The sequence below is a fragment of the Panthera leo genome, chromosome B2 (assembly GCF_018350215.1).
Source record: "Panthera leo isolate Ple1 chromosome B2, P.leo_Ple1_pat1.1, whole genome shotgun sequence".
In the NCBI taxonomy this organism is placed as follows: domain Eukaryota; kingdom Metazoa; phylum Chordata; class Mammalia; order Carnivora; family Felidae; genus Panthera; species Panthera leo.
In genome coordinates, this window is record NC_056683.1 from 142,117,033 (window position 1) to 142,132,315 (window position 15,283).

The window sequence follows — 15,283 nt, forward strand, 5'->3', positions numbered from 1 at the left end:
GAGAGGGCGTCATGTCCTGGCTCTTGTAACTCTACCCGCGAAGGACACAGAGTGTGATTTCTAAAACCCTGGCTTCCTTATTTTGAAATCAGGTTGCTTTTCAAAATACCTAAGATAATTGCATTACTAGGAGTCCATTGCCCCAGGAAATTGTATGGGGAGAGAAGGAAATAATTTATAACAACACACACTTTCTCGTTTTCCTTTCTTTGCAGCCCTATGTCCTCTCTCTGGTTTTGTCACCCTGCCCTGCTATCCTATTTCAGGGCCAAAGCAGAGCCTGGTAAAACTTTAGAGTATTTGACAGTCATAACTGAGCTGGGTCCTAGAGGGGTGATTGAGCCCCATGTTTTCCTCTCCCTGGGTCACCTTCAGCTGGAGACTCAGTCCTTGGGAAGAAGTGGATCCATCATGGAACCAGGAGGAGGGAAGGAGGTTTTTTAAATCCAGAAAGAAGAAGGAGTAAGCTAGCAGTTTTAAAAAAGTAAAACCAGGGGTGCCTGGGTGGCTCAGTTGGTTAAGTGTCCGACTTTGACTCAGGTCATGATCTCATAGCTTGTGAGTTCGAGCCCCATGTCAGGCTCTGTGCTGACAGCTCGGAACCTGGAGCCTCCTTCAGATTCTGTCTTTCTCTCTCTCAAAAATAAATGAACATTAAAATAAATAAATAAATAAATAAATAAATAAATAAATAAAACCAACTTACAAATTGGCGCAAAAGGCCTATGGAATGTGCCTTGGGGTTCTGTGGAGGTTCCAGGAGACCTTTGAGGTTTCTGCTACAGGCAGGTTTTCTCTCCAAGAGCTGCTAAAGGTCACGAGGAGCTCAGAGGATGGAGGGCTGAGCTGGTTCGAGGGGACTTTCAGAGTATCTGTGGTTGGAGTATTTCTGGAAGAGGGTCAGTGGGAGAGAGGGAGACAGGCATCCTCAGGGAGAGAGGACAGTGTGGGAATGAGTGTCTAGCATTTCTTTACACTGCATGTTTCATTTAAACCTTAAAACACTTTTATGGGGCAGCTTCAACTATTATTCTAATTTTACAGGTGAAGAAACAGAGGCTAAGAGACATAAGAAAGTTAGCCCAAGGTCAGGGAGTCAGTTAGATGAAAACCCTGGTCTCCTGAATTCCATCCCTCCTAGATCTCTGCCCCGTCCTACCTGAAGGGAGAAAAGCCACTCAAAAGACTTTGGATCTTGGGGGCACCTGGGTGGCTCAGCCAGTTAAGTGTCTAACTGTTGATCTTGGCTCTGGTCATGATCTCACAGTTCGTGGGGTTGAGCCCTGTATCAGCACAGAGCCTGCTTGGGCTCTCTCTCTCTCTCTCTCTCTCTCTCTCTCTCTCAAAAATAAATAAACATTAAAAAAAAGAGAGAGAGAAGACCTTGGATATTGGACCATAGGAAATGGGGTGTGAACCATTGCCAAAAGAAAGCCATACCAAAGTGGACCAGCGTTCTGCAGGGCAACCCAGGGGACAGGAAGATGAAGGCCAATGATCCAAGAGAGTCTTTGCGGTGAAGGGGCTATGAAGTGATGAGGCTGGAGGCGAAAAGAACTTGGGAGTAAAAGAGAAGCAGTAAGAAAAGACCCCAGGAAACAAAGACAAGTTGGAAAGGACTTGGGAGAACAAAGTTGGTTGAAAGTTGCTTCCAGTCGTGAGGAGACGTATATTGTCCTTAGCAGGAGCCATCCAAAGAGGCTGATTTAGGAGAAGGAAAGAAGAGAAAGAGACATAAATATCCTTGCTTCTTTGGTTGATTACCACAACCCCCCACCCTCAAGTATACAGACAGTTTCCGCGATGAAATGGCACGAGGTTAACAACCATGTTGAAATAGGTCAAGGAGACTAAGCTTTATATTTACTTGTTTGTTTTAGCTTTTGTTTTAAAAAATAAGATTGAGGTTGATGGCTTAGGTTCACACTGATTGTTTTCCCTTCAAAATTATTTACTGTGCAATAGCATCAAATTCCACGTGTCTAGAAAAAACCTGCTCATCTCCCTGAAGTAGATTGCTGAGGACTTACACGTGTTCAAGACATTTTCTCTTCAAACTGTGATCGTTTCTCTTGCTTCGTAATCGGCTGTGACCATAAACAATCATTCATTCATTCTTTAGCCTCAGAGCTTTGTTGGAATGCTTTCTCGGTTTCATTAGGCACATTTGCTATTTATAAAATAACTAGAGCAGAGATTTTAGAGTTAGGGTTTCAGATGGTAGGGGGCAGTACTGTTGATTTCAGAGTATGGGCTGCTCACATTCCTGTGATGAACTATGCCTGAGGCTAACGGACAGAAACCTAAGCGTGTCCCGTTCCAAACTGATACAGACGTTGGCATTTATTGTCACGTTCTTAGTTCTCAGGTTGGGATTTGCATTAATGCTGCAGAGCAGTAAGGGTTAAATACGATTTTGGAATTTATTAAAGGGGATTTTTGTTGTTGTCGTCCAAATACATTTTAGATTGGGATTTAGATGTAAAGATATCATTAGAGGATGACGTATTTTTTGCAACGCGTAAAATAATTGTTGTTGAAAATCAAGTGACATTTCAAGACAAGTTCTCTAACAATTGTATTTCCTGTTTAAAGTTAAACTTCCCAGAGTTTGGAAAATATAATCTTTGAACTTTCAGACTGCTACCCCCGGTGTTTTCCTAATCCCATGTTTTGATAAAATACTGAATCCCCACTTTATCCCCATCAAGGGAAATAGCCAATGTATGAGAATGGAATAATTTGCGGTCATTATTGTAAACACTTCTGCTCTTCGTGTGAGTAAAAGGTCTAACTCTACGAAATATTGAAAAGAAATTGAATGCTGGGTGTGGTATGGGAGAGCTGGAAAAGAAGGAGTTTAGTTTGATGCCAGGGTTAAAGTGACATTTCTTTGCTGCCTGTCTTCTATTTCAAGACCTGATTTTTTTTTCTAATCTCATTTTAATACTTGATCTCAGCCGAAAGGCCAAGAAGCAATTTTTCTAATCTGGTTTTGAACATTGCTGATGGAGACTATGCTCATGTGTTTCACACCAAAAAGTATACACAAGTTAAATATATTGAGTAAAATATTTCACATAGTTGTATGTTTGCACATTTTCTTTCTTTCTTAAAATTTTTTTTTAATGTTTATTTCTTTTTGAGAGAGAGAGAGAGAGAGAGAGAGAGAGAGAGAGAGAGAGAGAGAGAGAGAGATGGAGTGCAAGTGGGGGAGGGACAGAGGAAGAGGGAGACACAGAATCTGAAGCAGGCTCCAGGCTCTGAGCTGTCAGCACAGAGCCAGATGCGGGACTGGAAACCACGAACCGTGAGATCATGACCTGAACTGAAGTCGGACGCTTAACCAACTGAGCCACCCAGGTGCCCCTCTTGCACATTTTTGAGAGATTAGCCACTGAATCTAATTTCACAAGGGAAAAGCCTTTTGTTCTTTGAAAATGAAGTGTTTTTTTCCTGTCAGTTCTGACTTACAGATGGCATCTGCTTTGGTCCTCACGACAGCATGGCTGTTTCACACGGCTTGTGTATATTGCTTTCTCTAGGAATGCGATAGATGGTAATCAGATATAGGATCATGACGTCCTTTCTAATCCATTGACCAGATGGAAGTAATGACTGTTTAATATTCTTTGAAGTCTTATGCTACTAAAACATACAGTAAAAAGGTAGACATTTATAGGACATTTTGAGAAAAATTTTATTTTGAAAAGTATTTTGTGCGTACCAAAGGGAATACCTTCACAGTAGTTTGACTATCATTCCTTTTGTCGAGGCTGAAATTTCTTCTGCGATCAGTGCTTGATTAGTCATGGCAGGCTCTTGCTTTTAAAACCTTTCTTTGAGATTAGTAAGCTTTCTGTACCATTAATTCTCTTATTCATACTTGACATTGTCACCTCACTCAGCTGAGCTGAAACTTTTCACCCGACAGGGAAGGTCAGAGCGAGGAGGCTGCCATCCCAGCTGGCACTTTGCCTGGTAGGGAAGTGTTGCCTCAGTTAACACTCTGAGCTAGAGTTAAGGGTACTGGCAGGCGTAGGGATGCCGGGCAGGCTGGTGGGTCCTTTGAAGTCATGTCTTCATGGGAATTTCCACAACAGCCTACCCATGCCCTTAGGTCAGACCAAAGCACATTCCAACGCCAGAGAGAAGTCATGTGTGGATTTGGCGATTTTAGATGTTTCAACTCCTGTACCGTTCCATTAATGCAGATATTTAAGAATCAGTATTTTGTTGAAAGAAAGTTGCCCACGGGTTTCTCGCTAATGTTAAAGCTGACCTCTGTATGAGATCTGAAACACCTTCTTCTATCTTTAGAATGCTTTGGTAATGATGGGATTCACTTTTGTGATATCTTTGTCAGATTCAAACTTACACTTAATGTTTTTTTTAAAGAAATTAACAAAACTATTTCTTTAAAAGGGAAGAGGGGTGCCTGGGTGGTTCAGCCAATTAGTTGGGCATTGGCTCTTAATTTTGGTTCAGGTCATGATCCCAGGGTCCTGGGATCAAGCCCCACATCTGTTCTGTGCTGACCATGGAGCCTGCTTAGGATGCTCTCTCTCTCTTTGCCCTTCTCCCCCGCTTGTATACTCTCTCCCCCTCTAAAATAAATTTAATAAACAACAAATAAACAAATGGAAAGAAATATGTCTGCCTAATTCTGCTATGTACTTTGCTACCCATATGAAGAATACTTTTATAACAACAGAAATGAAGTCATCAGATAAGAAATCAATTATTTCTTCCCCTTTGAAAATTGTAAAAACTTGCTAATAAGGCAGTGAAACTGTTAACTTGAACAGAGCCCTCTTTCAATGGTTACTTTATATTTAAGGCTCCATAATCTAGGGGCAGTAAATTTATGTTGCCTTATGCTTGGGAAAGGGTGGTAGAATGCACATAACATCCTAGATAATGTATAATCTTATGTGTTAAAGGTATCTGAGTTCATTTTCAGTTCGATTTAGGAACTGCAAGTATTTAAAATTTGAATCTTATAAATGCTGATAAATCCTGGGGTGTCTGGTTGGCTCAGTTGAGCATGTGACTTAAAAAAATTTTTTTTAATGTTTATTTATTTTTGAGAGAGAGAGAGAGAAGCAGAGAGAGAGAGAGAGAGAGAGAGAGAGAGAGAGAGGCAGAGAGAGAGGGAGACAGAATCTGAAGCAGGCTCCAGGCTCTGAGCTGTCTGTCAGCACAGACCCCGACGTGGGGCTTGAACCCACAAACCATGAGATCATGACCTGAGCTGAAGGTGGATGCTTAACCAACTGAGCCACCCAGGCACCCTGAGCATGTGACTCTTGATCTCAGGCTCGTGAGTTCAAGCCCATGTTGGGCATAAAGCCTACTTAAAATAAATGGATGAATGAATGAATGAATGCTGACAGATCCTAAGAGCTAGTGTATTGTAAAGCCTTCTGCCACCTGAAATAGCAAAATGAAAATATTAATGCTGGTTTTGACAACAATCTGTAGCTTTCACATATTCAGATAATAAGCTGGTGTTCATGGCAGCATTATTCAGAATAGTCACAAGGGGGAAACAACCCAGTGTCCATCCACAGATGAAGGGATAAAAAAAAATGTGGCATAAACATGCTATGGAATATCATTCAGCTATAAAAAAGAATGAAAATTTAACACATGCTAAAATGTGAATGAACCTTGCAAATATTATGCTAAGTGAAATAAGCTAGAAGGAAAAATGTATGATTCTACTCACATGCGGTATCCAGAGTAGAGACAGGAATCCACAGAGACAGAAATGTTTTATAAATTTTATTCATTTTGTCAAATATTTTGAAGTATCTATATTGTTATAAATTATTACTTTTATGTTTTATAATATCTCCCTCAGTAATTATGTTTGTCACCTGCACGGTTTTAGGATTATATTTACAATTAGTAAACTAAGTCTAAATTTTAATAGATTCAGGCACTAGTTGCCAATCTTTTGAGACCATGATTTGCCAATGTGCAAGTTCTTCACTTTGATTCATTTTTCAATAAACTAAAGTGCCTCTTGAAGGATTTTTTGCCCCAGAAGAGCAAGTGGGTGGCATATTGTCTGAGTCATGGCATATTTGAGGATGATATCAGTAGCCCTCCCTCAAGCTCCTTTGAGTTATCCCTTGGATTTCTTGCTTTTGTTTTTTGTTTTGTTTTGTTTGTTTTGTTTTGTTTTGAGAGAGAGAGAGTGTTGTAGTGTTGTGCAAGTGGGAGTGGGCAGGGGCAGAGGGAGAGAGAGAGAGAGAGAGAGAGAGAGAGAGAGAGAGAGAGAAGGGGGGGTAGAATCTGAAGTAGGTTCCACGCTCAGCATGGAGCCATCCCACAATCCCAGCATCAGGACCTGACCTGAGATCAAGAGTTGGACGCTCAGCTGACTGAGTCACCCATGTGCCCCGCTTGTTTATATATATATATACATATATATATATATATATGTATATTTTACCATGATTAAAAAATATATATATGTATATATTTTTAAATCATGGTAAAATATATACAACATAAAATTTACTACTTAGCGATTTTAAGTCTACAGTTCAGTGGCATTAAGTCTGTTCATGTTGTATGACCATCACCACCATCTGTTTCCAGAACTTCTTCATCTCGCAAAACTGAAACTTCGTACCCATTAAACAACACCTTATTTCTTCCTCCCGCTGAAAACCAGCATTCTATTTTCTGTCTCTGTAAATTTGCATATCCTAGGTACTCCTAGACGTAGAATCGTACAGTACTTGTCTTTTTATGACCGGCTCATTTTACTGAGCGTGATGTCCTCAAGCCTCCTCCGTGTTGCAGCGATATTGCAGGTTTCCTTCCTTTCTAAGGCTGTACATTCCATAGGGCGAGTATGTCACATTTTGTTTGGCCATTAGTTTGTTGATGGACACTTGAGTCGCTTCTACATTTTGGCTGTTGTAAAAAATGCTGCTGTGAACATGGGTGTGCAAATATCTCTGAGACCCTACTTTCAGTTCTTTGGGACATATTGCAGGCTCATATGGTCCTCACATGTTTAATTTTTTTATACTCTTTCCTGTAGTAGCTGCACCATTTTATAATCCCACCAAGAGTGTACAAGGACTCCCGCTTCTCCACGTCTTCGTTAACACTTGTTATTTTCAGGGGTTGGTTGGTTGGTTTTTATTTTTTGATGTTTATTTATTTATGTTGAGAGAGACAGAGAGAGAGAGAACCAGCAGGAGAGGGTCAGAGAGAAAAAGAGACAGAATCTCAAGCAGGCTCTGCACATCAGTGCAGAGCCCAACGAGGGGCTCAAACCCACAAACCGTGAGATCATGACCTGAGCCTAGATCAAGAGTTGGACGCTTAACCAGCTGCACCACCCAGGCGTCCCTGTTTTTGATAATAGTCATCCTAACGGAGGTGGGGGGGGGGGTGAAGGTCAGCTTGTTTTTTGACTCAGTAACATTTTCTTCAGTTGGATGTGACTATTCTGATGATCTTTTATGCCCCTTGCCCTTGCTTCTTAAAAAATACCTTTTAATATGTAGGTTGGCTTTGTTCTGTATCCCCCATTTGTGTTATCTTCTCCTGCAACATTTAATGTCTTTTCTTTTCAGTTCATGTTCTAGAACAGCGCCTCTACTGAGTCTGTGTCACTGATTCCATTTCCTAGGCCCTTAGTTCTGTTCCTTCTGGTTGGTCACCAGTCACTCCGCTTTTGTGTTGTTAGTTTCCTAGATTTTTCTTTCCGAAAAGAGTCTGATGTCTCTTCATGTCAGCCTGGCTTGTCCTTATGTCTTTCTGTTTCCTTCTCCTGGAGGCTGGGCTTAGGTACTTTTGAAAACCAAGTGCTTTCTGGAATGTGCCCTGGATTCCCCTGTGGTGCACCTTCTGAGAAGGCCACTTCTCTGGTCTTCGGGACTCTGTTTCTCCTGCCGGCTGGCATTTTGTCAGAGGCTCTCCATTGTCTCTTCAGTTATTACGTGCTCCCTATCTCTCGCCATTCATGTGGTGGTGCAGGGGAGTGATGGGGAAGCCCCCCTTCAATCTCTGGGGAAGACAGGGTGATGTGCAGCATCTAACCCGATTTGTTTTGAAGTTTACTTATTTATTTTGAGAGAGAGCATGCAAGCAGGGGAGGAGCAGAGATAGGAGACAGAGGATCCAAAGTGGGCTCTGTGATGACAGCAGAGAGCCCAATGTGGGGCGTAAACTCACAAACTGTGAGATCATGACCTGAGCCAAAGTCAGATGCTTAACCAACTGAGCCACCCAGGCGTCCCTCTAATCTGATTTTTATTGTTGAGGTCTTAAGCGCAGCTCTGTGCGGCCACAGTGGAATTTTTCTCACTTTTGTCAATTAGTTATCCGATGTAACAAACCAAGAGTCACAAACTTGTGGCCAACAGGCTGCATAAGCCCACAGGCCTTGTTTATTTTGGGGCCTGCGTCTAATATTTGGGGCCTGGGTCTAATATTTATCGTTTTAATGTCTTAAAATGGGCCGTGGGTTCTCCCGTTCACCGTGGCGCCCACTCTTCCTTACTGTCTCACAATGGCCCGCTTTCCTCATTTACGGTTTCTGCCGGGTGCCTGAGTCTGACACACATTAGACCTCAGTGCTTACCGCCAGCAGGGTCCCATCCTATCTCTTCAGTCCCCAGGGTGCTCCCCACAGAGCTGGGCATTTTTACTCATTCACCAAGCTGCTTGCATTCACTGGCCCCTGCCCTGCTCCTCAGTCACGCTTGGGGCTGTGGATACAGCCCTGAGAGTGACACAGAGGGGACCTGCCTTCTCTCTGCGGTCCAGTGAGGCAGAGTTATTAATGTTTCACAAGAAGTGGTGGTGACAGCTCGATACAGTCATTTCTGTATCTTCATCTCGATTCCCCGAGCCCTCCCCTAGTTACCGAGGATTTAATCACAATGATCAGTCTTTTTTTTCCTGTAAAAATGTTGAAAGCCAATCTACTGAGCTGGCAGGAAAAAAAAAAAACCTGTTTTGCTTTGTAACTAAAAACCATCTTAGATGCAAGATTATTTGAAGTAAAAAAAAAAAAAAAAAAATCAGCTGTCTGCATGCACAAGGTTGCTCTGGCTGGGAATGACCATGCAGGTGGACAAGCTCATGCAAAGCGGTTAGGTTGATCTCAGTTTTACAATATTAGGCTTCTTCACTTGGGCTTTTTGAAGCCTGTTTGTCTGATGAGCCACCAGGGCACTCTTGAGGCACCCTGGCCATCAGGACGTTGGGTGGAGAACAGATCTGCCCAGAGAAACGTGCTTCTGTAGGCCTTCTAGGAATCCTGACTCTGCAGACCGACTTTCCACTTCTTGTCCTTTGCATGGTGGAAGATACATTAAGCAACTCCAGGGACATCATGCTGACTTTCTGAAGAGCATCCAGCGTGGATGGGACAGCTAGCCATCTGCAGATGCAAGTAATTAAATGCAAAATAACACTGCCTTCCAACAGGCCTGTTGGGCTCACTGCTCGCTGAGAGTAACAGGTCAGACTGTCTTTCTGTTAGGGTCATCCGTTCATTGTATCATTGAACAAGTGTGTATGCTGGAATTTGCAAAGGGCTTTCCAACTGTTATTTCCTGTTTACTGATGAAATGACAGCATTAGCAGAGGTCAAGGCTATGAAAACGGACGCTGGAACCTCCAGAAGTGTAGTAAGAGCTGGCTATGCACCACGAGCTTGGCATTTATGATGATAGTGATCCTCATGCAGTGTTACTGACAAGGTCAGGCACGGAATTCAGGTCTCCTAGTTCTGCATCTTCTGCTGTCCCCACAACCCTCGGCTTCTGCTTTTTGAGATGTATTTGGCAATTGATTGAAGAAGTTTGAAAGACGCAAGTCTCCATTCTGAGGAATGTAAAAGCATTAGCCTATTGCTGAGCTCAGAAAATGTTCCAAGAAGCTTTTTTAAAAAATTTTTTTAATTTTTTTTATTTTTTTCAACATATGAAATTTATTGTCAAATTGGTTTCCATACAACACCCAGTGCTCATCCCAAAAGGTGCCCTCCTCAATACCCATCACCCACCCTCCCCGCCCTCCCACCCCCCATCAACCCTCAGTTTGTTCTCAGTTTTTAACAGTCTCTTATGCTTTGGCTCTCTCCCACTCTAGCCTCTTTTTTTTTTTTTCCTTCCCCTCCCCCATGGGTTTCTGTTAAGTTTCTCAGGATCCACATAAGAGTGAAAACATATGGTATCTGTCTTTCTCTGTATGGCTTATTTCACTTAGCATCACACTCTCCAGTTCCATCCACGTTGCTACAAAGGGCCATATTTCATTCCAAGAAGCTTTCATAGGCAGATTCTGATCAATCATCTGGGAAGAAATAATAAACGCTTCTTCTGGTTACTGTGAGTCAGTCTACCCTGCGCTGGCCCTACTGAGGACAGATGTGATGGTGTCATCACTGCAAGATCTGCTCACCTCTGTCTTAGACGATAAGACAAATCCCTTTGCAGCTTGGGATTGGTGTGCACAGGGAGCCTTTATTAAGGGTCTTAGGGAATCATTGCTTAGGAACGGCTGGTTCTGCAAGAAGTGTTTAGGGAGATCCGGCTCAAATCTGTTCTCGAAGCAAACAGCCTCAAAGTAAAAAAGTGCTGTTTGGCATGTGGTTTAGGACTGTGGCATTTTTATCCTTCTATTATTTAAACACAGACAAGCCCGAGAGACCAAATTTGTGCAAGTTTGTGTCCAAATCTGTCCTGCCAAATAAGCTCCTGTTGAACTTCACAAGTACTCAGTTGGGATGTTCAATTAGATGACTGGCACCAGGCGACGTATATTTTAATTCTGTCTGAAACCTAGAGCACTAGGCTAGAGGAGGACTTGGTAATAAAACACTGACTTACTCGGGTGCCTTCAGCTTCCCCCCTCCCTCCACTGAGCTCTCCTTTCCTGGCCATGCACCTGGGCGCTTACTTCTCAGCCAGGCACCTGTGTCTGGCTAGCCACTGCTGACTGTAGGGGGTGGTGGTTTGACTCACTGATGAATTCTCAGCTCCGACCTCCTTCCGGTCTGAGCCCTTGCCCCATTCCCGGCCCCGGCTTGTATACGGATGCTTTTGGACACAAGGATAATGGCTGCAAAGCGTGACAGCCCTGATTAGCTGAAAGGGTCACCACCACCAGGAAAAGAAATCCAGGAAGTGGAGTTCATCCATTCGATGGAAGCCTCCTGGTTCCACATTTGATTTTGCTCTTTGACTCTCCTCATCTGATACTTAGACCTTGCCCTGCTGATAAAGATGGAGGAGGCCCCCACAGGCATGGAGAAATTGGTGGGTGTGGCCCTTCGAGGGGCGTGAATTCACCACTGGCCCGTTTATCTCTCCAAACTTCCCCTGGTGGTTGATCCCTTGCTTGCTTTCTTGCGCCAGAGGGGGCCCTTTCGAGGTGCTGAGTTCTCAAAGACTAGATATTCAATTTTATGGTGCAAACTTTTCTCTGTCTCTCTAGACACATATCACAGTTGAACATTTTATATATTTTGGCTCTGAACGGTAGTGACTGATTATCAAAATTCTTCTATCACAATTTATAAATGCCCCGTGTATTTTTCTCTTGTTCTAGTCGCTAAGCATTGGGAATCATGGTTTACTTACTAATCAGAGAACATAATAGTTTCTAACTAGACAAAGGGGGAAAGATGGTTAGTATCTTCTAACAATTACTAGAACTCCGTAGAGAAAGAGGGTATTTCTTTTAAAAACATGTAGATGGACATATATTTGTGAATTTGCTTACATTTACAGCAATTGTAAGCATTCATTCAGAAAAACGCATTTGAGTTCATATATAGCCTAAAAGAACCCAGTGGAGAACACTTATTTCGGTAAACATAGACGAGAATTTGTAAGGTACAGTTTTAATTTTTCTTAAACTTTCATAACCCAGGAATTGGCAAGTTTTGTGGCACATCATTTTAAGGGTGTGGATAACTTGTAATATCTGTGTGTTTACTTTTTTGTATCCTAAAAGGATGTTAACAATTCTACATTTCCAAGGTTTTTTGAGGTTGACAGTGGCTTCTCCAGAAATTTGGGAACTGTTGAAGAGCACAATGCATTTGGGGACTTTGGTTTCAGTCAGTGAGCATATAAAGGGCCCTGCATCCTGTTCCACATGTGACCAAGACTGGAGGTGTAGGGGTGTAGACGTACCCTAGCGGGTGTTGGCCGAGCAGCTGGGCAAGAACAGGTCATTTCCCCTGTTTCTCAGGTGGTCCACTCGGACCCAGGTCCCGGATCTCCATGAAGTACACTGATCCCATATTCCAGACTTCAGGGCCTTCCAGGAAACTTCTCAGCTACTCTGTTAGCTCTTAGTAAACGTCGTGGTTAACACAAACTAACCTTAACCTAACCTAGGGATGAGTTCCCTCTTAGCCAAATAGGCAGCGTTGGATTTTGTGTTGACTATCCTTCACGCCACTGTTTGCTGCTGTAAACATAATAAATTGATCATTTTTTAAAGTTTATTTATTTACTTTTGAGAGAGCATGTGCATATGCATGAGAGAGAAAGCAGAGGAGGAGCAGAGAGATAGGGAATGAGAGAGAATCCCAAGCAGGCTCCACAAACACAGGGCTTGAATCCATGAACTGTGAGATTATGACCTGAGCCAAAATCAAGAGTCAGATACTCGACTGACTGAGCCACCCAGGCACCCCATAAATTGACCATTTTGGTGGCAATTTTGTTTCTCATTGTATATTTCTTCAGAAAACATTAAGTACTTAATATGTGTTGGTCATACACATATGTTAGTATGCAAACATTACATGTACCTATTACATGTAGGGTAAAATATACCCAAGCATAGTCTTCCAGCCTTGCTGCTAACTAGTCAGATCACTTAACTAGTCAGATTGCTTAACCAGTCAGATTGCTTAACTAGTCAGATCACTTAACTAGTCAGGTTGCTTAACCTCTCTAGGGGATCTGTAAAGTTAGCAGGGGGAGATCAGAAACATGAACTCTGAGGAACCTTGCGAGACTAATCTTTTGTGAGACTATCTACCTCCCCCTTATGAGCCAAATACGGCACCGACCACATCGCTATCTGAGGCTTCCTGTCTGCTTGTTTTTCAGAAATGTGAAAATAAAAACTGGAGAATGGTTCTTTGAGGAACGAGCCAAGAAATTTCCAACTGAAGGTAAATGCCCTTAAGTTTTTACTAAAGTAAAACGATACATTCCCAGTTTTAAAATATTTGGAGTTAAGAGTTGAATACACAAGACTTTACAGGTCCTGGTAGACAGGCCTTTCCTTTCTGACCTCTAGTTCTGCTCGGTTATGCTTTCCCCCACCTGCCCCCTGGCCCACCCTGCTCAGCGCCTTTGACTGCAGACCACTCCTCTCTAGCTCAGTTCTAACTGCTGAAATCCGCCTGCTTTTCCCTGCGTGTGGGAGTGAGGTCTCCCTCCTCCGAAACACGGGCAGCTCTGGGTTGTCCCATCTTTTCCAAAATTTGTGGCAAGTGCCTTACGTGGTATTACTATTTGCATACTTCCCTTTCTCTCCATAAGCAGAAACTATGCTTTGAAAATCTAGTCCCTTACAGCACTAAGCACAATACCTTGTTCCTGAGACTTGGCCAAAATGACTGAATAACTGAAGGCCACGGAGAGTGAGCAGGATTAGAATTTAGCAGATGTTGATGATTAGGAAGCGAGCACATGTCGTGATTGTAGGAGCGTGAATGCGCATATGGTCTGGGTACCACAAGAATATCTTACAGAGTCTTTGCAAAGCTGATGTAGTGGTATAATTGGTAGCTGGGACTGGAAACCAGGGGGAGAACTAATTTTGCCTCGGTAACAGAGGTGCCCACATCAGAGGATGTGAGCTGCATGGGCAGGAAGACAACTTTTCAGACAAAAGCGCACGCACGTGTCATCAAAATAAAGCAGAGCTCACATGCTCTGTGAATCACATTCGTCCATGGTGGTAACACACATCCTCTGACGTGTGTGACAGCGGGGGCTGCACACAAGGAGCCCAGGCTGACCTAGAGGGAATGGGGCGGCTTGAAACCTTTTTTCTGCCGGAAAGAAGCTATGTAGCCACAACCCCAGATGCGTTGTGAGGAAAGGAAGCCATTTGTTGGAGTGTTGACACTCCGCTTTTGTAAAAGGCACGGTCGGCTGAAGTTGACATTCAGTCGGCATTAAATTCTCTGCTGGATCATATTCCTGACTTTCCTTACTCGAGAAAAAACGATGTTTCTGCCAAGTTGATCAGAAATTTGGAAGGAAGCACAGTGCTAACGGGCAGGCTGAAGCAAAAGGGTGAGCGAGTGCGTGTGATCTCACCTGGGACACCGTTTCTCAACCCTTTTCCTCACCGCCCCCCCCCTTCTATCCCAAGCAGCCTTGTTAACACTGTTTCCTAAATACTACCCGTCCGTGAAAGTATCATATCTCAGGTACATATCTGTTTGTGTACCGAGGCCTTCTGGAGCACACTAGGATTTGCTTCTTCCACAAACTCCTTTCTCTGGCCCCTCGGGCCCATCGTCCCCATTTAGGGCATAATCTAGGCGGGCTTGGCAGCGTGAAGTCTAAGTTTTAGGCTTTGTTTTGTGACTTTAAAATACTTTTTTTTGGGGGGGGGGGACACCTGGCTGGCTCAGTCGGTAAACCTGTGGCTCTTGATCTTGGGGTCGTGAGTTCAAGCCCCATGTTGGGGAGTAGACTGTACTTAAAAAAATAATTTTCTTGTTGGGGGGCTGGGGTCTTCTTCAGGTGGTAGATTCTCATTTTTTTTTCACTCAGTTTCTACTTCACAAACAGTAAGACTGTAGGGAGTGAAATTCCTGTAATTTCTCAATAACAAGTCTGGGAAGACCTCTCCTGGCAACTATTTTATGCACTGTTGAAAGTTTTAGTATCATTATTTGAATCAGGGAAGTTGATTTGCAGGCCGGAACACAGGTGTGTGCATGCGTGCATGCGTGTGCACGTGCGTGTGTGCGCGTGCATGCTCATTATCTTTTCATCGTCTTTCTGGCACTCTCCCAGTGAGTAGAAGTGAATAGAAGCAACCAGCGTGGCGGCCACCTGAGCTAAGGACTGAAACTGAACTCCTGGGTCTCTCTTTTTTGTCCACTGACTTTCCACCAGCATGAAAATATCAGTAAGATAAGAAAAATCAGACAGTGAAAGGCAGCCTGAGACAAAATCATCCTTTTATTGTTTCTCCCAAGGTGTGAAAGTAACAAACAACAAAAAAAGAAAAAACCCCAATTCCTTCCTCCTCT

The 15,283-nt window shown here is 43.1% G+C and overlaps 1 protein-coding gene across 6 annotated transcripts in view; it reads left to right on the top strand.

The window, feature by feature from the left end:
- The window catches only part of SYTL3 (synaptotagmin like 3), a 96,470-nt gene that overhangs the window by 23,169 nt on the left and 58,018 nt on the right, over positions 1 to 15,283 (top strand). For all 6 annotated transcript variants that reach the window (XM_042940204.1, XM_042940200.1, XM_042940205.1 and 3 more), the window contains one exon: positions 13,113 to 13,177. In XM_042940204.1, coding sequence (XP_042796138.1) covers positions 13,113 to 13,177 — 65 coding nt within the window. The remainder of the gene's footprint in view (positions 1 to 13,112; positions 13,178 to 15,283) is intronic.